General features: G+C 40.2%; 1 protein-coding gene across 1 annotated transcript; it reads right to left on the bottom strand.

Moving 5' to 3' along the window:
- Positions 1-5734: 5734 nt before the first annotated feature.
- On the bottom strand, positions 5735-25405 carry LOC106498187 (carbohydrate sulfotransferase 8-like). Its single transcript, XM_013959334.2, has 3 exons — positions 25354-25405; positions 7305-7452; positions 5735-6985 (listed from the first exon to the last, which is right to left on the bottom strand). Exons 2-3 carry the CDS (start codon positions 7396-7398, stop codon positions 6135-6137), a joined length of 945 nt encoding a protein of 314 aa, XP_013814788.1. The 5' UTR covers positions 7399-7452; positions 25354-25405; the 3' UTR covers positions 5735-6134.
- Positions 25406-25775: the final 370 nt, after the last annotated feature.

Genomic DNA, 25775 nt, shown 5'->3' with positions numbered 1-25775 from the left:
AGCTAGAAGTTTCAAGGAGGTTCTTTACCATGTAGACACCTCTGGAGACAAGCTGTAGCAGATCTCTGGAGTAAACAAGACTTAACCCTGAAAAGAATTCTGGCTGCTAATGAAAGAGGACTTCCTGGGTTTTTTGGTTTATGATTATCTGAGGCTTCTGAGACTTGATGATACAATGAACTCAAAATGAGTTTTCTCCCTTGCCCACCATCTGAATAGAAGATGAGCTTATTTTCAGGAAAAATGCTTTCAAAACTTCCTTCACTTTATATTCACATCTCGCCTTATATCAATATCTCACTTGTGGAGCAGGTGCTTGAACAACTTTCTCAGACAAAGGGCCTGCTTACAATAGTTGCAGTACATCCAGCAACTCACACCTGGCAACAACCCGTGCCTGAGTAAGTCAGCATCTGCTCTATGGTCCCCCCCAACTGTGGGAACTCAGCAGGAGACCAGGCATGCATTTCAGGTGAATACCAAAGAAGGCAGCTGGGAAAAAGGGGGCACAATGTAAGGAAGTGAGGCGGGAGTAGGGATATTAGTCATAGATTTGTAAGTATAAAAGCTTTCCCCATACTTATGCTAAACTGTAGAAATACAAACTGGAGCATGCCTATCATGCTTTGGGTACCTATGCTAAGTTCTGCTCTGAACTCCAGTGATGGCTGCGCTGTAGTCCTTTTGTGGGACACCACAGACAATGTGTAACAATGTCTCTGCAGAGGAAGATAATGGGAATTTTTGAGAAAACCCTTTAATCTTGCTGAGTTTTGAAATGTCTCTAGGACAAGCTAAAAGAAGAATCCTGGAGGTTTAAAGCAACACAAGAAAATGTTCTACAGTTGTGAACAAAGGTGATACAAATATGGGTAGTGTGGAAACCATGCTAAGCTGCCTCCATTTCACAGACCTGATTCTATGACGTATCGCACATTTTGCATTTGTTGATTCACTGTAATTTTAATCAAGAGACTAGCGAGGTTTATGATCTCTTGAGCTTTTTCTTTAAAAAGAACTCTTATTAGAAACAGCATTATAACAGTATACCTTCTGAGTATATTCAATACCCAGTCAAAATTTCCAGGAGAACTTCCTGAAATTTCAGACAATTCTCCTATTAGGTAAAATCTCTGCCTGTTCTAATTTAATTCATATAAACCATATAATTATGTAAACTATTTATTAACTTTTTCTTTTATACTAGAGCATGACCCGGCTTATAATTCTGGGTATGAAGGGAGATAAATGCTGTGACAGGAAGAAAACATGCCAAGCCTACACCACTATAGGTGGTCATTATTATGCTTTTCTTTCCATTTATTTTCTAGTCATAGCTGTATGATAGACAAACCAAGAAAGCTGGAGACTGTACAGTTTAAAGCTTTAGAAGTATTAATATTCTGAATACAAAAATAGAACCACCTTTTACTTTTGAGCTGGCAGGCCTCTCGCTTGTTACAAGTAGCCATGACTTGCACAGGTCATATTTACTTTGTATTCTTCTCCTTGGTCAAAGGAAGCTTTTCTGTAGCAGTGAACACTTGAAGTTGTGTCATTGCTTATGTCGTTCTCCCATCTGCGTGATTTATTCTGTTCACAACTGTCCTGCTTTGGGAGGTTTTCTGAACAAGAAACAACTAATTTCTGTTTATTTGTTGTTTTAAGACTCACATTCAAAACTGCATGAAAAATCAAGACTGCTTAATGGCATTATATGATTTTTAAGTGGAGGAAATGTCTGGTTAAGTAGACTATTGTTTACATTGCTTCCACTGTTGATATACACTGACCAACTCTTGGATCTAATATTCCTTCATGAAGAAGGTATGATGTCAGGTTTGTAGATACCTTTCCTGAAAGGAAGTGTGTGTGGATATCCATACTGATGGGAAGATGCTCCCTTATTTTCTCGCTGCTAATGAGAAGGCTTATAAGAAAGCTGCAAGTTTGACTTTGCAAGATTTTTTTCTCTCTTCCTGTCCCAGTCTAGCTCCACTTTTCCCCCGAACTGGAATGTCTGTTAATATTTGCTAATTCTTTAAACTCTGTAAAAAACCTATGAGATACTTTCATATTAATATAACTAAGCAGAACCAGTGGCTTTGAATTTATTGTCATCTAATAGCTTGTGACCTATGTTATGATTTGATGGAACACCCCAAGGCACTATTTTTTTTTTTTTTTTTTAAGAATAGTTATTATTGAGAAGGATGAACAAATACATTACTGTGTTAACCCACTACAGTTTATTACAGTAACCAAAAATGAAACACAGCAATGGTCATATCATGGGCAAATATGATATTAAATCAGAAGATTAATAGGCTCAAATGATTGGACTACCAATTGCATACAGCAGCTTATTAAATGGATATATGGGATTTGACTAGAACAAGTTCCTTTCAGCTACAACGTTCCCTTCCAGCATCTGTTTTGCTATATGGTGTGAACACATGCAGCTGTTCTCAGGGCGGGGGCAGCTCCTGCTCTGATGGGAGCAGAGTGTTTCCCTACCAGAACTTCATACACCTTGCTGAAAGCTGCTCTGTGATTCTGTGTTAAGTGACATGCAATGGTTATAATGCAGTGACAGTAACAGGTAACTAAGGGCTTACAACATTAACAAGTTTGCTTTTTTTTTTTTTTTAATTAAGCTTTAAATACCTTAGAGATTTCTTGTGCACTTATGTGCCTGTGTTGTATTCCTCGGGGCGATTTAGCTGGGTCTTCCCAAACTTGCAGAGATGGACAGGTGGTAACTCAAGCTGAGCATAAAAAGAGGCCTGTAAGAGAATGTTACAAGGTCCTTTACAAGGTAATGGCCATTTTCCTCTGTTTTCTAGTGGTTAACAACAAAACAATCTTATCTTGCATTACCTTATAATGAATAACCTACACTGTTGCTGTTTTGTTTATTCTTTCAAAGCTTTATTATACACACATGTGCACACAACTCTGCTACAAAATTTTCTGTTGAGACCCCCTACCAGCTAAAAAGAGTAGTAAAGCCACCATTAGTGAGCTGCTATAGTGATACTGCTATCACAAAGAATAGGCGGTCTTTAAAGAGAGGAATATATTTTATTAGACTAACCAACATAAATGGGAAACAGCAAACCTACCTCTGGATGCATAAACCTCCTTCAGGTCCCTGCAAAACTCCCTAAAAAGGGTTGTCTTCCCCAAAATATGTCAGTTTTTCCAATTGATGTTCTCTAGACTATTAAAATTTATTGCCTTTTCTATGCTCCCTGCCTTGCTTATATTCTTAGCTTGGAACATCACAGGTAAACAAAACTGCTTTTATTACGACAAGGTTAAATTCTAGAACATTTACCATTACTTTAGCAGCTGGTTGTTAAGCACAGAAATTGGCAGCTTTACATCATTCAGAAATGGTTCTCAAATAGTAATCTGCAAAAAACTTCCAAACGCAGAAAAGGATGTTGTGATGGTGAAAGAAGAAACATACGTGTCAGATATACAACCATAGCTCAGGACTCCGATTTAGCTATTTTAATTTGTAGATATTATGCCTACAATTTGTGGCTGTGGGGTACTCTCAAGCCCACAGAGACAGGGATGTGGTAACTTGGTCTGAGCATGAGAGGATGCCTGTAGGAGAATGTTACAAGGTCCTTTACAAGGTGATGGATTTTTTTTTCCTGTTTCCCAACAGATAACAACTTAATATTCTCATTTTGTTAGTGTTATCTTGATAACCATAACCTTAATAACTGTTCTTGTATGATATTGCTCTCTAAAATGTCTGTTGTTATATGTATGTACACGCACACACGTCTTCTGCAAAGTGGGATTTTTTGGGGGTTTTTTTTGGAGAACTGCACCAACTAAATAGCAGTGCAGCTGCCAGCGGTTCAGGGAAATGCGCTGCTGACAATTTCCTATAGGTAAACACCAAAACCTGGAATTCTGTCATGAAAAGTTAAAGATTTTTCTGCATCAAAAAAAATAGCCTTCTGTTACTGACCTGTGTTTGCGATGAATGAATTAGCCATAACTTTTCTACTGCCTCACTGCAATATCTGAATTTTGACAGAAGTCATTTTCAGTTTCCTTTGCCTCAGCACAATTAAAAAGTGAAAAATCCATGTGAACTTCAGGGGTGCCAGGGAGACATGAGCAATCCTCTGTTGGGGGATAGCGGGACTGTGGAGACACCAACCATGGTGGTGGCAAGGGCAGGATCCAGAACTATGAATCCCTCTGCAGAAAATCATGAGCTATTTTTAAAAAATTTGTTTCGGTGTGCTTGCTTGGTCTTCTCACTTTGGATCTCTTCCTGTCCCAAAGCTGCACTGTTAGTGGAATGGTCAGCCATGCAAAAGCTGCCAGATGTCCTGAAAGGCAATCCTGGCTTGGTGCACCATCTGCCGTTGAGGAGCGATGCACAGAGCTGCTTCCTCTGCTTCTGCCTGCCCCCAGAGTCTCAGCTGTTCTGTCTCCAGCTGATGACCAATGTATCACTTCATCTTCCCTCTCAGGTTGACCACCCCTGCATCCCACCCTCAATTCCCTCCCTACCCGGAAACTCTCCCCCCAACACTCATGACTCAAATCCCCTCCCATCCATTTTCCCCCAGTCCCCTTTCCCATCTTCCCTGGCCATGCTGCTGGCAGGAATGGCTGTGCAGCTAGGTAGCTGCAGTGTAACTAAATTATTTTGTCCTTGTCCTTTTCATGCAACTGAGAAGATGATAGCCAGCTTTGCATCAAAGACTAACCTGCCAGCCTTGGTACATTTGCAGACAAAGCTGATAGGAACTAGCTGCATTTGAGAGTGTGGGATTTGAGACATTTTCAAGTTAGCTTCTGAGAGACTGAAACACCCAAAAGATGATGCTAATATTAGTAGATAGTTTCTAAAACCTGCTACAGTTAACATGGTCACAAATTAATTTTCAGTGTGACTAGGCCATAAATTTCCCCCCCAAACTGGACAAATCTCATACTTAACAAAGGAGCAATTATAGACCCCCAATGATGTAAAACCAGAGCTACCCTAAGAAAATTAAAAAAAAAAAAAGGGGGAAACCACTCAAACTATTATCCAAGTGCTTCATTGCTCCCCTCACCATAATTCTGCAATTAATTTGCACACATAACCTCCCGAGAGGTGAGAAAGCAAGAGGTAGAACAAATGTATTACCTTAGGTTACACACCTCCACTGAAGCACCACACTCAGTTAAGTCCCCAGTCCTCCTGGTTTCCAGCACGCATAAACAGGGAAAGCCCAAGCACTTTCATCCTTCTGATGCCTGGCCAGTCAGTAGATTGACTGACAAGAGCTTCTGGAGAGCAGATAGAAGAGTCTCGTTTTCACTAAGATTTCAGATCCTGCCTCACCCCAATTGTACAGTCTAGGTACCTCTAACTACTTCTCTAAGACAGACATTTTTCAGAGTTTCCCTCTTAGATCTGACCATAATGCTGACAAAGGTAATGAAGACAGTTTGCAAAGGTACCATGAACAAGACATGCTCATCAGAAGATTTTGAAGAGACAAAAGGGGAAAGCCTGGTTGGATCACTGCCAACTATATTTCCTCAAGGAAGAGGTTGGTCAGCTGTGATAAGAGCACTACCAAAGAGGAATATAATGAGGATTTAAGTTCTGTGTAATGTTCCTTCAAACATCTGAAGTTATTTGCTGTTTTCCTATAGGATTCATGATTGAGGCTCTTACAGACAAAGGGTGGTTTGACTCTAAAGCAGATTATTTATTGTTTTGTATGTCTTTTTCTAATCAAAAATTAAAATCACTCATATAAAAAAGATGTTATAAAATATCCATTGTGAAAAGCATAACATTCTTTGTCCTTTCTCCACCTCTTATCAACAGACCAAAATCTATCATTTATAAACAATCTTCATGAAATAAACATATCCCATTAATGATCAACAGAAACAAAATCCTATCATATAGATGAAGCACTGTACAACAGACCGTTGCAGAGATTTGTTATAAAGGTGCCTAGGATGAATAAAAGTCATGTTTCATAACACCAGTAGAATCTCAGCAGCGGTCATCAACCCATCTATAGAGCACCTGTGGGGATAAGTTCAGCCCATTTTGCACAAATGAAAATGGTTCTCTTGTTTAAACTAAATTAACCTTCCAGGGAAAAATAATCCTCATATTTCATAGTATAGTTGAACAAGAAAAAATCCATTTGATACAATTTTTTGATCTTCTCAATTTGTTCTGAGCTCAATTGTCTGAAATACTCCAAGGTGATATCACCAGTAGTTCGTTTCTCCGAGCTATACCTCTTCAAGCTGGGGTAGTGCAGGCTGTCTGGTGCTCCAATGATCTTCAGAACATGCTCAGAATCTAATCCTAGAGTTTCATACTTGCCCAGAACATCATAGTGAATATTGCAAGGATCACAGAGCAGAAACATTGGTTTCCAGTGTATGTCTAGAGCATTTGGTTGTTTTGCTATAATAAAGTTGACAAACTCTTGGAAACTCACTTTTTCAGAAGAATTTTTGTTTTTTCTGAACATGGCCCTAATCTCATTTGCGACAGTGGTGCTATAGTATGGCTCAGAGTGCAGAAGCTTGTCTCTGTAAGCTGAAACCAGCCGTTCCCAGGGATGTCTGGTGAACATCACTTTAGTGTAGTTATTCAGAAATTCCTCTTGTTTGGCAGGAGGGTAAGATGTCAGCTTCTTGAGCAGCGAGGTTTTGTGGATGTGGTCATGCTCAATTTCAGCAGCTTTCATGTTCAAGTCCGCTTGGAGAAGAAAAATAGTTCTCTTCCAGTTGGAGCAGCCTACCTTGGGAACCTCACAGTAGATTAGTTTATGTTTGTGCTCCACAAAGAGTTGGTTTGCAACATGAAAATCCAATTTACTTCTTGATTTAAGAAGGTTTTTCTCCAGACAGACAGAAGCCAGTGTGTTTTTGCGATCATTTTGAATCGCCAGCCAATCTTCAATGGGATCAGGAAAAGAACCTGTGACCAGCAAAGAAATTTAAACAATTAGTGTGAAAGAAACTCATAATTCTTTTCTTCACTGTGACAACCATAACCTTCAATCTATCTACCGACATACCAAAACTGATGATCAAACATGTCTAATGTCAAATGTTTTTTGTAGCGTTCTTCTTCCCATACATTGCTAAGAGAGCTATCACAGTGACAGAGCCTTCAATAATTTCTTAGCAGTGTTTTTAATCACTTGGGCTATATAGTTACTTTCCAACACATTTCGGAAGGATGGGCCTGGTTCTCAAAGCCTTTAAGTCTTTCTGCTAGTAAATTCTTTACTTACCCGATAGGTTTCTTTGTCTCTTAAAGACTAACCCAAAAAGAAATATCCCAAAAAGAAAGTTTGGGAGGAGGAAAATTAACACCTTCTGGTTCATATTATTTTCACAGGAAGGAGGATGATGTGGTCTCTAAACTGCGAATCTGCCTTTCTGTCAACAAGAAAACATAATACAGGTTAGATTTTGTATGACTGATACAACAGAAATGACATGGTATTATCTACAGAATTTAAGATAGCAGAAAGACCTTTCAAGCCCTAAGAAATACAACCTTTGGTAAGACTGAAACATTCTACTGTGAAAAAGACTCACTGTAATTATACTATTAAACAAAACAAAACAAATAATATGACCATTTTAAATGATTACAAGAACAGAAGTTCCTCCTTTCTCAGGACAAAGAACTGTGCATTAGTAAATACTCCTCCCTCCTCCTCATTTAAAGTTGGTGGTCCTGCCAAGTAAACTCTTCTACCCCTTTGCCCTGTGTGACAATAATAACCTCACTTAGGATTATAGAGATCTGTTTAAAAAAACCCAAAGCCTTACTTGTTTGGAATCAGGCAGTACAAACATGTTTTCTTTAATTTGAAAGAGCCCTATTTACAAGCCTATGATGGATTCAGGATGTGATTCTTATCTCTCCCACTGAAGCTTTCCACTTCATAAAACTAAATCAATATTCTCTGCAGCAGAAACTGTTTCACATTCCTGTTGAGAATCCTACCTACTAAGCAACAGATTCATTTTCCTACTCTCTATCTGTGGAGCACATATCTGCCACTGTTCCTGCTGCAGCACACAGGGCTGCAGGAAATGTTCAAAAAAGGTGCACTGTGGCAGAAAGCATATAGAAGCAGCAGGGGAGATGATGCCAATGGAGACATCCCGTGTTCATAGATAAAAGATTAGAGCCGCTACTCTGAACATATTCCCTCTTCTGCATTCCCTTGTTCTGTCCCCTAGTGCTGCCTAGAGGTAGAGCTCTCAATTCTTCTGTGCAATCTTACTGTATGCACCCACTAGGAAGCTCTCCATCAGCAAGCTTCTCATCACATTCTTTCTGAAGTAGCAAAATTAAGTGAAATATCTAATCGCTTCTGAACATAACATTCTATTTTTGTCCCACAAGATCCGCACTGCCAAAAAAGTCAAGCAACATTGTTTTGCTTTTTGTGTAAGTTTTTTCACCCTGAACTTCCTTGGTAACAAAAACTTTATCATCTGGATTTCTCAGGGATGTGACTTCGCCTTTGCTGGTTTTATTTTCACAAAGACACAACAGGACCAGGAAGTCATTTGGGGTCCTCCCGGCAGTGTGGATATACATAAACCTAAGCTGAAATTATGGAGACAGATGTCATGTGTGTTATGAGGCAGCAGTATAGACATAACTAGCTATACCACTGAAAATGAACTTGTACAACACAGCTGCTTTCTTTCGGGGCTGAGGGGTGGTTTTTTTTTTTTTAAACACCACATGTTCTTGCCAGGACATCTTCATTCAAACTCATATAGTTAGCAGCATTACTAAGAATCAATTCTCTCTCAGCATAGGTACTACCTTAGAAACGAAGAGGGATGACTGTTCACTATTTCTGACTTGTAAACACAGACATGTACAACTCCACAATTACATATTAACTATCTACTTGTGTTTACATTAAACTCTTTCAGTATTCATTCAAATGAATGCGGTGCTTTTACACACACTCTCCTTTATCCAGTCAATACTTTTGCATCTGCTTGGCTGCATAAGGCCATTATAAAGGCTACAAGAAAAAATTTGGGTTAATCTTTGACCCTTCTGTTTAACATTTTTTCCACTGCATGTCAAGTTCTCCCTTCACTATTGACTTCTTATGCATCAAGGGCATTTTTCAAAGCCAGCTGAAGTCAGTCTGAAACTGTTGATTTCACTGGGTCTGAGATCAACTGATACCTTTATTCTTTTCCAGAAGTATTCAAAGGCACAGTTTCACACCTTGTGGCAATTAAAATGCATATGACATTAAATGATCCTGTACAGGGATTTCTTGTTAGAGCATACTTCGGAGAAAGAGGTTAAACATCACTTACTTACCCTGAAACAGTCACCTCAGGGTGGTTATTGCTATCATAGCTGTCTCTGTCAGGAACCAGAAAATGAGCTAGATTCATTTATCCTATTTAGATATTTGTATCATGTATATTTGTTAATGAAATGATTTTTATAGAATATAGGGTCCACTGTAAGACATTTCATGCTGAAACGTGTCAGTGAGACACCAGAAGGAAACAGAAAAGATTTGCCTCCTGGAGGTAAAGAAGCTGTTTATAAAGCAGTCAAATATAGGAGACAACTCCTCTCCTAACAAAAAGACATTTGCATATTTGTGGAAGCAAAAGAATCCTTATTTTAACTCAGGAGAATGGCCAGACTGTCTGCTGGGAAGGGCGGAATAGAACAAACTCCAAGGTGAAAGATTAAATTTCTCTGAATCCCTTAGAAGACTTCAGAGTGCATACTTGCTGTAAGAGCTAACATCCTTCACCAAGGAGTGAACTGGGTCAGACTGATGATTTGGAGAAGCTACCTGAAGGTGGAGTCCTGAGGATGCTTCTGAGGGTGTTTTCTGATGGGAATTCCCAACAATAAGTTCTGTATAATGGAAGGACCCAATGACAAGAATCACTTAAAGGCAACCTGAAGCATAGGCAAGAAAGGAAATTGAGAGCCACCTTGTCGGAAGGGGAACAAATAATCAGGAAATGAAAGAAAAAAAAACCCTTAGTGATATATATACGGTCTTAGTAGATCAAATAAACTTTTTCATCTATTTCTTGGGGGGGGGGCACGTTTGGGGGGGTATTTTTGTGTTGTTTTTTTTTAACAGATATTTGTAACTATGTAGTCTATTTTAGATGCAATGAATAAATACTTTTATTCGAATTGTACCTCAGCCTGCCTTGAGTTAAGTGTGATTTAAGGTGACTGGATAACTACAAGGCATTCCTCACACAAGATGTGGCAAATTGATTAACACAACTCCTCAACAAATAGTGTAGTTCAGCTGTATCTAAAGGGTAGCGGAATGGGCCCCCACAGGCAGGACAGAAAGGTAGCACCACAGGGCTCAAAAAAAAAAGTCTTCTAGTGAAAAATAACAACAAGGAGCCAGAGTTCTGAATGCTTCTTTGGCACCAACATATCCCAAAGGAGGGGACAATATACTGAAACTGAATGTAGGGCATTAGTCTGCTTTGTTGTAGTAGTGACTTTTTTTTTTTTTTTTTTTAATGAGAAACAGAATCTAGATACAGACTTACACTGCACTGGTGGGTTTTGCTTATTCTTCAGATCACATCATTATAGATCACCATACGTAGCCACTGCTTAATATCTTCAACTCTGCTTATCTTAGTGGATATTTTAATGTTAAAATCATATGAGTATATGATCTAGCACATCTCACACAAACTGAAATTCTTCCTCCTACCATGCAGATTTATTCCTAGATACTATGTACTGGCACTGACGGACTAGTTAGTGTTGCCTGTAATAAGTATCACTAATACCCCATTCTGTCCTTGAACTATTAAAACAATAATGCATAATACCATATTCCCTAATCCTTCCCTTGAAAATGCTGAAGCATTCTAACTGAAAAAATCTGCAGTTTACCAGTATTAAAAAAAAAAAAAAAATCAGTCTGAACAACAATATTTTGTTACTTTTATAAACAATTAAAAGACTTATAATTGGAAATGTTGCATAATGTTACATCTGTATGCATGGCACCTATTACCAAGTACAAAAACACACATACACACTCATACGCGTGTATATACACACACACATATATATATGTGTGTGCATACACACACATATGTGTAGTTCAAAATCACATTAATATCAGTTACACTGGCATACTATTTGCTCCAAGTAAACTAACTAAATAGGTTGATAAGGATTTAAAGTCTCCTGGTGATAAACTTACAAACAGAGGTGTGCCTCCAGCTAATTTTTGGTAAAGACAGACCTTGGTCACAGCTGAGCATATGGGTGATCCCTGGCACTCAGCCACATGATAAGTAGGACTTTCCGGATTAAGAGAATGAAATGGTAACAACACTTGTGTGTGTTTCTGATACACTTGACGCCTGAGGCAGAAAACATACCAGTAGGGTAGCTCAGTGGAAGGCAGAGAAAACTTCTGAAAATAGATAACATTCTCAGTGATTGTGTCACATTCTCTACTTAAGTTCTGTGAATACCTTCAAAAAGACAACTGCAAATACACACATACCTGTATGTACATGAGTACACAGCATATGAGGAGGGGATGACACGTAGCAGTCCCACATGAACCACCAGAATAAAAAAGCAGCAGGAGAAACAAGCTTTGCAGGAAGAAAATCTGATTATGGTGTCCTAAGAGGGTGAATCCCCCCTTTAAAAGAGGCTGTTCACCCAAACCAACAGCTCCACCTGTTCCAGCACTGCTCACTGTGAACAGGAGGGAGCGAGAGTCTGAGCAGACAGGCTGCTCTGCTCCACAACATGGAAAATCATTAGCAGATTAGGAACATCCAGCAGGCTGCAGACAGCCAAGGGCTCCTTGCAAGAAGGACAATCCGATCTCTGTCGTTTTCTTGACAAGAGCCAGATTCTGACAGTATCTCATTTGCAGAAGAAAGGGGGGGGGGCTGAAAGTTTTTACACAAAAATGAGTACAAGCTCAGTGAGGGGACAACATACGGCTTAGACCAGGGGATGCTGAGAGAGACTGACAGGGGTTTCCTTACAGAAGGACACGCTTCACAGCAGTGAGGCAGGCACAAGTCACAATTTCCAACACAGTCGCTCAGCTACACCTCTTATCCAGACTGTGGTCACCTCAGACCTCCATTACTGCATTAGGTTTCTTTCAGGCTTCAGCAGTTGCAAAGTTACCTTCCTTGCTGCTATCATGAAACTGCTCGTCATCCTCATTGCATCACTTCTTTATACCTGTCCTCTGGCTACTGTACCTTCTCCATTGCAGCCCGTGTTAGCTGCCAGTCTTGCCTTCCAAGGCTTTTCTTTATCTGTCACTTCAGGCAGTATTAAAAGCTCAACTTTCCCTTCTGATCAGTCCTACCACTACCCCCCACTACTAAATTTCCAAATAGCTCATACTTGCTCCTGTGGTGCTTCTCTCCTTCAGAAAAAAAGCTTTTAAAACATCTACACAGCTTTTGCATTTTTCACGTTAAAAAAAATAATAAAAAAACCACTCTTTAAAATCCTTTTCTGGGATGCCAGCAGAAAAAAAATGACACTAGCCAGGCTGCCAGTGTGCTAGAACTATTACCAACCAGCATGCAAAAGGGCGAGAGAAAGGAAGAGCCAATTTGAGGATGAAAAGAACCAAAGCAAGGAGAAGAAAAAGGACACAGAAAAAGGCAGGATGGAGCCTGATGGAAGAACTCCAGGAGAGGCAGGGAGCTGTAACCTAAGGAAGAGCAAAGGAGCCAGGGTGATGGGAACAGGACCCCTTCATGTAACCTGCTCAAGCAATGCTGTGGGAAAGGGAGGCTGAAACTGGGAGCAGAAAAGATACTACATATAATTCACTCAAGTAAAGATGGAGAAAAATAAATTCAAGAAAAAGAGTACATACTGAGATGATCTTGCATATAAAGGATATATGCAAAACAATCCAATTAATTACCACAGACTTTTTAAAAGTAATGAGACTGAATGCAGTCTGATCACACTCTAGACCCCATCCATTACTGTGGAATCTGACTGGTCTCTTCCAATGCTGAGGCATGTTTTCCTCCCTGTAGCTGCAGCCATAACAGTCCCAAGTTTTTGGTTTTGTAAGTGTGACCACTTCCACTGGAGAGCGTGCAGAAGCAGTGAGGGCCAGCTGCTCCCAAAGGGCCAGGGAGCCATGAGCTGAGGGCAATACTATGGCCCTCACCAGGCAGGGCTCCATCCCACTGCTCCCAGCAAGGGAAGAAGGGCAGGCCTGAGTGCAGTAGCCAGGTTCAAACAACAGTCCAGATCATCAGGCAAGATTATGGTGGTGGAGCAGAGCCAAGGTCAAGCCAAGAGTTCAGTCCACAGGTTGGGAGCCAGAGCAGTGGGTCCCATGGCCAGGTACAGGCATATTTATATCTGAGCTGGAGACCAGCCATCCTACACCATAGCTCAGGCAGGGACTGAAGGCCCCAGGTTGAGCTTAAATGAGGCTCCTGGTCTATTGGGGGTGGCGGGGGAAGAAGGGTGTGAGGGAGGCCCCAGGTGGGGCTGGTCAGGGCCATTAAGGCCTATTAGTGCCCTCAGGGCCCTGACAGATATATGAGAACAAAATCCTCTTTGCTTTAGTTACCTTATGCACCTAAGTGTTTGAGCCAGTTGGGATTCAAAGGGGGAGGAGAGGAGTTAATGCATGCTATAGTCAGGGAAAGGGGAGAGAAAGGGATGGGAGAGGAGGCAATTCACTTTCCAAGTGTGCATTGATAAGAAAACCTCAGAGATTTGAAGTGAGAATTAAAAAACTGTCAACAAAGAGAAAAGCTCACAAGCCCTGCTTGTCCGGGACATGTGAGCCACAGGAACCAGAGGCTGTAGCATGCAGACTGCTTTGTGGATGGGAGTGAAAACAAGGCTGGGCAGAGAATCCTCTATTTTTCCTAGCTCTAAGGCTGGTTTAGCCTCATCACTGGGGAATTTCCTTTAGGTAGGAGCATACTAACAGGTGCAGGTCTCATGCAATTATTCCTTCTAGAGTCCCAGAATACCTGGCATTAGTACAGTCCTGCAGTGGTGAATGGGTAAATGTGCACTATAGCAAAGAAAGTACATTTAGAAAGCTCAGATTTTCATTGACTGATGCAAAACAACCCCCTGGTTGGAAAGCCAAGCTGATCTTTGGCCACTTACTTCCTTCTTGATTGTGCCCATAGACAAAAATCTAGCTCTTAATCTACAGGTAATGGGATGCAGGGCCTTCTTATCTAAACTCTAAATTCAAAATCCCACTCGTGTCAACTGCCATTTAAACCACTGCAGAACCAGTCATGGGAGAGCAAGCCTCCACCACTCTTTCTTTTAGGGAATCTAGATGAGCCCAGGAAACCTGAAAAGGAGGAAGAAAGGAAGAAAAGAGGGTAGAAGATCTTAGAACATGATGCACACTTACTACTGTGGCAATGAACAACCTCACCTCAGGCTTATTTTATGGGAAACTAGCCCTCTTAAAATCCCTCTGCTTTTCTTCTTACATTGATAAATAGGGCTCTGGCTTCTTGTGTGTCTTACATTCCCCTCCCAAATTCCTCTTTTCTCAGTTACTGTTGACAATAGTGATGTCTTGCTTGCCATTCAGGTCTATCCACATTGCCTCAGTTATAGATCCTCTCTCTCCCTTCCTACTTTTCACCTCACTGTGTAAATTGGATTCATTCATTCCTGCCATTACGCACTGAATAGAACACTCAGAACTTTATTTAACAGTCCCTGTTGCTTGGTACACAGCCTCCAGACTGCTGTTCACCTAGTTATATCCTTCTTGTGCTCTCTCCACCAGTAAAATCTCTGACATAGTTCATGACAGTCATGATCTCCCTCCCTATTTTTATACTCCAGTGTGTATAAAGTACCCTCACTAAAATTATTTTCCTTTTTGCTCCCATCTTCTCCAGCTTCTTCTATCTCATTCTAGCCTAGCTTTTCACCTTTGCTTCAGGGCTCAACACTATGTCATCCAAAACTCTACTCTCATTCCCTCTAAGTTTTTATTTTTTTATTCCTCCCAAGACTCCTTCTGCCTCATCCTTACACTAGTGATTTTTGTGCCTGCTCTTTTACAGAAATAAACTTCTCCTGAAATAGCCTGATACTTATTGACAAAAATGTATGCATTCCTCCCTCTTTCTATACCAACCTAGGTCTATTTTTCCTCTCCTTATTGGTCTCCTCTGTGTCCCAGGACAAACTGTTCAGCAGAAGGATTACATTTTAGTCTTCATTTTTATGAAACATGCTTTTACATTATACACTTATGGCACATGCAATATCAAGTATTCAAAAGTTAGGAAACAGTAGCATTAAAGTTATGTATGAGCTGAAGCACAGAGAGCGTAAGATGAAATATCTATTGACTTTTGGTTTCAGGATTGAGATGCCTAAGATATGATATTTCAGACTACTTAACATTATGGTATACTCTGTAAATTCAAAATAGATTTGATTCAGTTACAGATATGAATGCTCAAAAGTTCTGCAAGTCTGATTCCAGAGCCTGCTCAGGTACCCAGAAAATAGAGAATGCACAGTCAATGAGAACCTTGGAGAAGGTGGGTGCCCCACACCATGTGGGAATATTGTGGCCGAGAAAGAACTCAAACTCTCATCCTAAAACTATTCATCTGATTCATTGTGCACCTTCCCTCTTCCCTATTCTGGTGCAGATAGAGGGGATCCTACTGCACAACCCTAGAGATTCTCAAGAACATGTCCTTCCGGTAAACTGAATGTGTGAAACTGAGTGCTTAATAACCTGTTTCTTTAAAAAACAAATGCTTAAGAGCTCCCCCAAAATGCCTTCAGGTGGCATCATGCTTCCCCTTTGCCCCCTCCCAGCTGTGACCCCCCCTCTTTCCTCGTGCCTGCTTCCACTCCTCAGGCTTTTACCCCAACCTCCAGCAAATCCTCATCTCACCTCCAAAAGCCATGCTCATTCCATTCCCAGGCAGTTTGCCCAGCAAATCCTGTTTTCCAGCTTCCCAGATGCCCATCAGATCTCACCCTGATCCTGGTGTTTGGTATTCCCCAGGCATGAGCCAGGTCTTCAACAGCTCCCACTCCCAAACTCCTCCCTTTGGTTCCTCATTCAGTCTCAGAGCCCCCTGCATTAATTACACTTCTGAGCCCAGCTCATCAGACCTGACTCTCCTTCCTCTTAAAACCTCCCACACAGCCCCACTGCTTCTCACTTCTGAGCTCTGTACTGAGTTAAGCCCAAGCTCTGCACTCTGGGTCTGCTAGTGATGTTAGTATCTTCCAAACTGTGCTGACATTTTCCTTCCTTTCCCTGCCACATCGATTTTCACATTACTCATCAGGTCAGTTGCTTCCAGTCAGTTTCATTATTTGAATCCATTTTGCCAGTGATCCCTAACAACTTCCCGAAAAAGTCTGGCTCATGCCTCCCTCCTTATTTAAAATGGGTGGTTTCCTTCTCCAGGCCACTTCAGTCCCACAGAGATTTCATTGAGAATATGCAGGAGGAAACCCCTTGATCTCATTTTCAAATGCTTTTTCCAAAGCCTGCAAAGCACCTGAGCTTCTCAGAGGAAAGGTCACCAGAACTGTTCAGCATAAGGAAAGGGAGCACAGTTTCCAAAGCACTCTGTGTAAAAGCATATAAACTATTTTTGCCAAAAGTTTTTCTAAGAAAATATCCTGAGGCAGGTATCTAGCATGGAAAATTTCTGCTTAAACACTTGAAATTTGACAAAATCCTATGCAGTTGCAAACGGTTTTGAAATGAGAACCAAGATGCCTATCAGGTTTACCTATAAAAATGTACCCTTATGCAGTGCCAGAAATGAATGAAAGCTTCTGTCTCCTCATTTCAGATACCAGAGTCATTAGAGCATCAACTTTTAGCTGTAAGTTAAATATCTATGTTCTTAATTAGGCGTGCTAAAGGAATGAAAAATAAAATTCCAAAAATAAATACTCTGCAAATTCACTTCCTCGTGATGTGAGTTCCAAAACTAAATATTATTACTGTTCCAGCTTATTTCTTGAGAGATTCAATGGCAATTTCTAAATATATAAATGAAAAAAAGCAACCCTGTGACAGAGAAATCTCCCTTTGTTAAGATTTGACTACACTATGGAAGTCATGATAACACGAAAAGCCACTGAGAATCCAATTTTACTCACCAGTCAAACAACCTCAGTGAAGATTTCCCACTTCTCTGAATGGTGGTAAGCAGAAAATAAAGATCCAGAGAAAGAAAAAGCAGGCCAAAGAAACATTTCATTTTATGCCTGGGTTTGCAGAGGAAGCGGGGAGAGGCTTTGTCTTCTCCTTACCTGGACTTCAAGGCTGGGCAAAGTGTTTCTGCAACCACACAGATGCCTTCCCAGAGGAGCATCTGAAACACTCTGCATACGTAGGATTTATTTCTGTCTTCACTTTGATTAAGTGCCCAGCTAAAGATGTAAGTGTTTCCCTATGAACATTTAGGTGAGCATCTCCAGTTGCACATTACAGAGCAGTGTTCTGTGTCTGTCTCTGGGTATAAAGAGCAGCATTTAACCACTACCTGCGTATGGTCTACAGCAGCTCTCAGAGCCTGCCAAGTGCTTCAACAGCAGCCTGCCAAGAAGCTGCCTGTTAAGCAACCGAGAGGGAGGATGGTTGGGAATATGAGGATAAAGGTAATCTGGGTGAGAGTGACTGTGATGTGATAATGTATATTGATTTTAGATGAGGTACAAGAGGGGGGTTGCTTTGCAAAGCAAACCCAATGGACTCTGTACAAGCAGAATCCAATAAACCCTGGGAACTGGTAGGTAAGTTCTCATGGGAAACGTGGCTAAGGCAGAAGGAATTTAGTAGAGTTGGCAGTTTCTTAAAGAAATGATGTTTAGGGTACAAGCACAAACAATCCCACACAGTAGGAGGATAGGAAGTATGGTCAGAGACCAACTTGGCTAAGTAACAAGGTCTTCAATGACCTGAAACAAAAGAAGAAAACGTACAGAAAGTGGAAACTGGGTCAAATTGCTAAGGGCAAGTATGAAAGAATACCAAAAGATGCTGAAACAAAATCAGAAAGGATAAAGTACAAATTTAACTGCAAAAAGCAATGGACATAAAGGATAGCAAGAAAACAATCTATAAAGAAAAGAAAAACCTAGTGACAGATCACATGCAGAAAGCTAAGGTACATTTTGCTTTACTCTTCACTAAAAGGGTGATCTGTGATCACACAGCTAACATAACTAAAATCAGGAAGAAGAAATTCAACTAAAATAGGGAAAGAACAGGTCTGAGAATAATTTGGTAGGACTGCAATTCACCTCATCCTGAAGTATGCACCTATAGCAGGTCTCCAGAATAGCTCTTTTATTGGTCATGTACTGTACTGAGTCTCCCCTGACTGCAATGGGGCAGATATAGATGGCTGTTACATAGATGGTTAAAATTAGGTGAAATAAATCCTACCAGTAATGAAGGCTGGGCCTGAGGAATTGCATGGAGGACACCTTGAGAACAGCCTGAAGGGAGTACAGAGCTGTTAGTTTCCTCTCTGAAAACTCCTGGAATCTCATGCATCTTTCATAAAACTGTGGAGAGGTGAACACAATGCTCATCTTTAAAAAGTCAAGAAATGAAGAAGAGACCAATCCTGGAAAAATACTGGAATAAATAACACAAAAAATTGTTCATAACAGCTCAAAGATAAGTTAAAAAGGTGATAGACAACATGCCAAGAATATAAAGCAATATAGTTTTTGCAACATGACAACAGGTCTCACAAATAGAGAAGAAGCGGGTCATGTAATATGTCTTAACATTAGTAATGCTATTGACTGACTTACAACATTTTCATTAGTAAATTAAGAAACAAAGTGAAATTACTTTAGGGAGACCACAAAACTAGCTGGGGAAAACAGTCTTTTAGATTAGATTATAATCATTCATTGTCAAACTCAAAAAAAATCTAATCAGTGAGATTCTAGCTGGGTCTGTTCTGGACTAGGTACATTTTCATTAGTGACTTGGATAAAGGAATGGTCCTTCAAGCTTATAGACAACTATAAGCCTAGACAAGCATTAAACACATTGGATGATATGTTAAATTCAGAATGCTCTTGACAAATAAGAGACATGGTCTGTAGGAGAAACAAGGGTGCACTGCACTTGTGTTTACAAGTGTACAGTTCTATGCAGGATTGGCAATGACCAATTAGGCAGCCATTCTGTCAAAAAGGGATAATAGGGATAGTAGTCAGTCACAAGCTATACATGAGTAATATTACACTGCTACAAAAAAACAAACTGCATATTATAGAGATAAACAATTTTGCTTGTAAGATATATTAAGGAAGCCTCCCATTATATTTTGGGCTAGCAGAGTGACCAGCAGCATTGTATCCTTTTGCCAGCAAAACAGTTCAGGGAGAAGGTAGACCAAGTGGAGGGAGTCCAGAGAAGAGCATGGAAAATGGTCAGACGTCTGGAAAAACAAGAAATAAATACTGAAAGAATTGAGGTTAGTCAGTCTACAGAAGAAAAGGCCAAGTGAAGACATGAAAATAATCATCTACATAAAAGCTACCCGTAAAAAGGTAGGGACTACATTGTCTTATCTGTAGTGGATAGGAGGTAATGGGCTTAAACAGCAGCAAGAGAGTTTATGTTATGTATTAGGAAGATCTTACAAACAATAAAGATACTGAAATACTTTTTCATTTCCTAGGTATGGCTGATCCCTTCTTGGAGCTTCAGAATGCATAAGATGACCTCTTGAGGTCATTTCCAGCCTCATAATTTTAAGTCTGTGGTTCATCCTGTTGTATAATTTAGAATATCCATCTTATGTCTCTAGAGAACATAATTTTTTCAAAGTTTTCATGCTAAATTGTACCAAGCCAGGTTGCGGTTTCAACACAGTGACTCAGAGAATCAGTAAAGCCACTATGGGGCTTACCATTGCCTAGATTGGCATGATGCCACCTCTATTTTTTCTATACCATGTCCTTTTAGCTCTCTTAAGAAATGTGGGGGGTTGTGGCCAGAGCGCTGCTATCTTCTAATGTCCAGAGACTGCTGTATCTGAGATTTGGTGGTTGCACACTGCATTTCCAAATGTCTGAAGTGTGCCCAACTCTTTTCTGTGGATTCCTAATGGAGTCTGTTAAGAGAGGTGCTCCTATCAATTCAAGCATGCCTTTCTGGTGAGTTACTGCAAACCACTAATAAGACATGGAGCTCATTTGCCTCAGGGGGCACTTGTTATGATGAAACACGGAAGAGCACTAAATTGAGTGAAGTGAGATGTGGGCAGAAAACATGGAGACATACACTGTTAGAAGGCTGCAGAATCAGGCTGCTTCATCTCTTAGAGGTATTTTCTTCATGTGCTTGTTCTTTGTATTAATCAAATATCAAGTTCATATGAATTTAAAAAAATATATCCTCACTGGGCAGAAAAGATTAAATTGCTTTTGCTTTCTTTATACCAAAGATCTAACTCTGCCCATGTATAGACATTCCCGGCAAAATAATAGTATCATATGGATGATCATCAGAAAGAAAATCTTATAAAGGGATGTTTGTTGCACTGATTCATTACATGAGTTCCTAGGACATGTGACTCCATTGCCAGCAAAATACCAGCGTTAGTCATTACCCATATGACCTCTGCAATTCATCCAGACATGTTCAGGTAATTTCGTACAAAAAAATATGGCCTCCTTATTAAAACAGTTTAAACCTTCCAGAAAAGTTATATTATCACATTTTACAAAATAGTTGAACCAGGAAAAATCTATTTAATACTGTGTCTTGACCTTCTGAATTTCTTTTGAACTCTGCATTTGTCTGAAATACACAAAACGATCTGTTTCTGTGAGTTACACCTTTTAAAATCAGAGTAATACACAATCTAGCATGAGGCTTGGGCTTACCTAATAGGTATTACTGCAGGAGTCATACAACAGAAATACTGTTTTCATAAATTCATTATCATATAATTTTTCTCCATGTATACTTCACAGACCTTGTTGAATAAAAGCTTTAGAGGGCTAGGTATGTCACTTCGAAAAAGGCTGAGAAAGAAGTTGTTCAAATGAACAACTAAAATAAAACAGTTTATTCTATTTGAGTTCAAAAACTTTATAAAGCCAAGGAATACCCTTACTTCTAAAGGCAGCCTGTCTTTCTTCCTGCCTGAGTGCAGACCTTTCAACTAACCACACCTGTTTAAACCCACCAAGAGATTTCAGCGCCTCAACACCACAAGTAAGTGCCAATACCTTGAAAAGTTTCCTTTCAGTTGCTATCTTATTTTGCCAACACCCACATTTTTTTAGTGCCTACCTTTCTCCTAGAAAATCAGGAGCCTACTGCCCAAGTCCTAAATCTCAAAGCTTAAGCCATCCCTAAGCCTTATAAATATTCTCCTTAAAGTCTATATTGTCGTGTATATAAACAGTATCATTTCCTTCAAATATTTTTTACTGTCATTGTCTGCTTGAGCCACCCTCAGCCTCCACTACTAGCTGCGCTGTCTTCTCCTGATACTCTCAAATACAGCTGCTTTCACCATAGACAAACCTGGGTGCCTCAGGAGCTGGTTCTAATCCCAGCGCCTCTAGGGATCGGGTCATTCAGCTTGCCCAGCCACAATGCTCAGCTCCGCTTTAGATCCTAATGCAGGTCTTTTGATCTGGGTAAGCAGGAAGTCCCAGTTATATTATCACATGGTGAGCTGAAGCCATAAAGCCCTCCCAAGGCAGGAAAAAGGGTTGACATGTGCAGTGGACTCAGATAGATACAATGGTATCTTTCTTTAGGCTTTGAATATCTCAGAATAGACAAGAAGGGATAAGAGTTCAGAGGGATGACCCTGACACCTTAGCAAGATAACGCTGTGGGAAGCAAGCTTCTTTAATGATTTGATTCCACTGAATTCTGAGAGTGCGCAGGTCATGCACAGTTTTAGGGCCAATGGCCATAGGAGTCTAATCCACCTGGCAGTGGCAGGAAGGAAGGCCATGAGCTCAGGCATTTAATCAGTATCAGGCAACGAACTGCACAAAAACCAAGGTCTTGGTGCAAACTCAGCAATCATCTACTGAACTTTCTGAGTCACTGGGATCCTACTGCTCATATTTGATACTGAAGTGGAATATGAGCCAAAAAATACTAATAATACCAGGCATGGAGAAGGTACTTCAGAAAAGGGAGGACTAAGAGCCCAGGAAAATGTTTTGAACTGCCAGGCCATGAGCTTGGAACAACAACAGTCCTGGAGGCCCTGCAGCCAGAAAGTGTTAGTACCTACAGGAAACAGGGCCAGAGCTTCAAGTAAGGCTCATACAGAAACTCAGCAAATTCCCTCACTTGCACATGTAACAAGTATAAGTTTGATATAAACAAACTTAAAAGTCCCGAAGTCCAAGGTCCAGCACATGAAGCAGTGGCTATCATGAGGAAAAAGTTCTGTTCCTTCAGCAATAAAAGAGGCCAATGTATTTTCAGATGCGAGATAGCAATTTTGCGACATTGTGGAATTGTTTTATAATAAGGAAGCAAATACAATTCTACTAGATGAGAAAAGTTAATTTAAACCAGGAGTAACTATGACTTTCTTAGTTACTAACCAGGCTTGAATCGGCTGCAACACCTCCTCGTGGTCCCACCGGATACCCCTACCAGGGGAACTAAGGGCACAGCCATTCCAGGTGTGATGGTGGCGACTAGTAGTTGCCTCCACCCTGTCGAAGAATCCTTTTGATCTTTGGCAGTAAAGGGGGGACTCAAATGGCCTTCAAAAAAGCATCCCAGTCCCCCCTCCCAAGCCTCTGGCCCAGTGGCTATTTGTCAAATAAACGGGCATGGTGGCGGTCCCGACGACCGTCACCGACCTTGGCTCTGACTTGTCTGGGGAAACAGGTTATCCAACCATTAGCCGGACATGACACGGCTTGCCGTCTATTGGGTGGGAACGGCTTTGCTTGTCAGCCCCGTCGGCTGTTCGAGCGATATGGTCAGGGGAGACCTATCCAGTGGTCCCCCCGAGCCAGCATCTGTGCATTCCGGGTGTTGTAGCAGGGCATGGGCCTTGTGAGGTCCTCTGGCCTCTAGCGAGACAGCAGGGGCCAAGTGGTTGGCAGCCTACTGCCTGACCTTAGCCTAATAGATCAGGCATGCCATCAACCTTTGGCTCAAAGCAGAGTAAAATTCTTCACATAGACAGTAAGTTTGCTCAGTCTTCCGGAACCGCTGATACCCCGTCTATGCCTTACCCTGGCTGCGAGCTGGAGGGATGTTGGGGTGGTTGGCACATCCGTGGGGCATAAGACCAGGCAGCCCAAATACCATCGGCTGCACCAGCCCCTAATTCCAGCACTTCCATCAGACGCAGATGTTGCCTCCGTTCTCCTATGATGTGCACCTAACTTGACCTGGATGGACAAGCCGCCTTTCAATCCCAACTCGGAAAGGTGCCCTGTACTCACAGGGTTCGATACTAGTAGCAACAGTATCTAAAACTAAGTAATTATTAAGATATATCACAGCTTTCTAACAACTTCTACAACTCCAAAAAAAGGCAATGATAGCATCTGGATTTAGGAAAGATAATCAAGCCTTGGAAAAGTTTAACTACATAAAGCCAAAAAAGAAAAGGAGGTAAACAAGCATGTATTATTTCTCTTTCCCAATAATAATCACAGTTGTAAAAATAGTTGTAAGTGTATCACTTTGTAATTTATCAACTCTTCTCTGATTTTTCACAGATCATATTTAAGTCTGAATATGGTGATACACGCAAATATGGCTTTTGATGGACCTTTTACAGCTGTTTGAGAAATAGGACACTATCACATTGTACCCCCATAACAGGGGCTGTACAAATATGACTATCCATATACAGGCACAGTGGTGTCTTGGAGCTCACTCACCACAGCAGATACCTGATGAATGTTTGTACGAGCGAGGGAGGAAAATGGCAGAAGCACTTTGCATACACAGTTAAACATTTCTACAAGTATCTCTTGCTTCATCCACAGAAAAGAGGGATGATTAAGCATATAAAGTATAGCTCTGCTTTACACTTATGTGCTTTCTCAGAGAATTTGCCAATACAGTTTACCAGAATTTCTAACTAATGAAGCACTCCTAGCATAAGTGAAACCGGAGGAATAAACAAGGGCGATCCTTCATTTCAGTTTTCTGCTTGTTTCATATTTAGAACTACCAGTATCTTTCAAAAGGCTAACATCGTCAAAAAGATCAAAGCTGAATAAAAGAAACAGAAATACAAGCTAGTAATTTATTTGTATTCTCAATAAGGCTTGGTAACCCTCATTCAAACGCTGCAAGCAATGAAAAACAAAGGCAACTTAAGACTTCTGAAACATTGTAGTAGAACCCATTTTATAAGCAGAGGTGTTCAAAATTTTAGAAGATTTATTGCGGAAGGATTTCCAAAGCAGCTTCAGGAATTTGCAAGTTAAGAACGAAAAAGGACAGAGTATTCCGGAAATAACCTCAATAATAAATTGACAGTGAAAGAGAAAATTTGTGGGCATTTTTGTATTCTCTGCGTGTTTTCAAGAATCAGAAGAGTTGTTGTACTAGTACAAAAATGGATTTACGACACCCCATTGGTAGCTAAAAAAAAAAAATTGAGAAGTCTGAAAAGACAACAAATTTTTTTTCCTTAAGAGGATTTTCTAAGGATTTGCAGCTATACTGCCTGTAAAAAAAAAAAGTCAAAGAACAAACTGAAGACATTAAATAAGATCTTGCCCTGTTTTTAAATAAAGCAGAGAGAAAAAAAATACAGAAAACATGGAATGTAATATCCAGTGAAGCTTAAAATAATCTATAAACAACATCAGCATTTCTTCCTTATACGTTTTCTTTAAATTCTTTAAATATTATCTACAAAATATTTAGCATTGTATCTAATTCCTGTATCTGCTTTATACTGATATTTACAGACAATAGTTCTGAGGTTACAGGAATTATTCAGTAGATATTTAGCTATAATTTTGTATATTTATGATTTTCTTTTCACTGCAATTAAGGCAATTTAAAAAAGCCAACAGAACGGTAACAACTATACAAATATTTCTGCTTCTGAAGAAATCTGTTAGGAAGTCAATTGCCTTTGCCATCACAAAATCTAAAGCTAGAACACAGTAACTTTTAAAAGACAAATAGAGAATACAAATGTTTTCATTTACTATCAAAATGCCCAGAAGAAGAAGAAAAACCATACAAATATTCTAAGAGAAATAGAAAAAAGAAGAAAAAGTACCTCTGCCATATATTCTGCCTCTGCAGCCTCCTGTCTGGATACAGCTTTGCACAACTCTGGCTCCCGTTTGCTTTCTGTTTACTTAATAACTCAGCTCAAATAAAAAGAAGGTGTATCCTTGAATACTATATGTACAGCACAATCCATTGTGGGCTTTCTTTAGCCAAAGAGTTTAGACTTTTTTTCTTAGCAGTATCAGGCCACAGGAAAAACTAGAAGAAAATATTTGGTCTGAGAGTTCCCTTCACTTTTAAATTTTTCCTTCATTCATGCACTACATCTGCACTATGTAGCCTGTTGATTTCTAATTCAAAAAGGGTCTGATTCAAAGCTCACAGAAGTTGCTTGAGATGTCTCAGACACTGCTGACAGACTGATTTCTACCCATTCTGGAGTCGTCTGGAATCATTCCATTTCTAGCC

Source organism: Apteryx mantelli, chromosome 4 (genome assembly GCF_036417845.1).
Source record: "Apteryx mantelli isolate bAptMan1 chromosome 4, bAptMan1.hap1, whole genome shotgun sequence".
Classification (NCBI taxonomy): domain Eukaryota; kingdom Metazoa; phylum Chordata; class Aves; order Apterygiformes; family Apterygidae; genus Apteryx; species Apteryx mantelli.
This window is presented reverse-complemented; position numbering and strand designations above follow the sequence as displayed.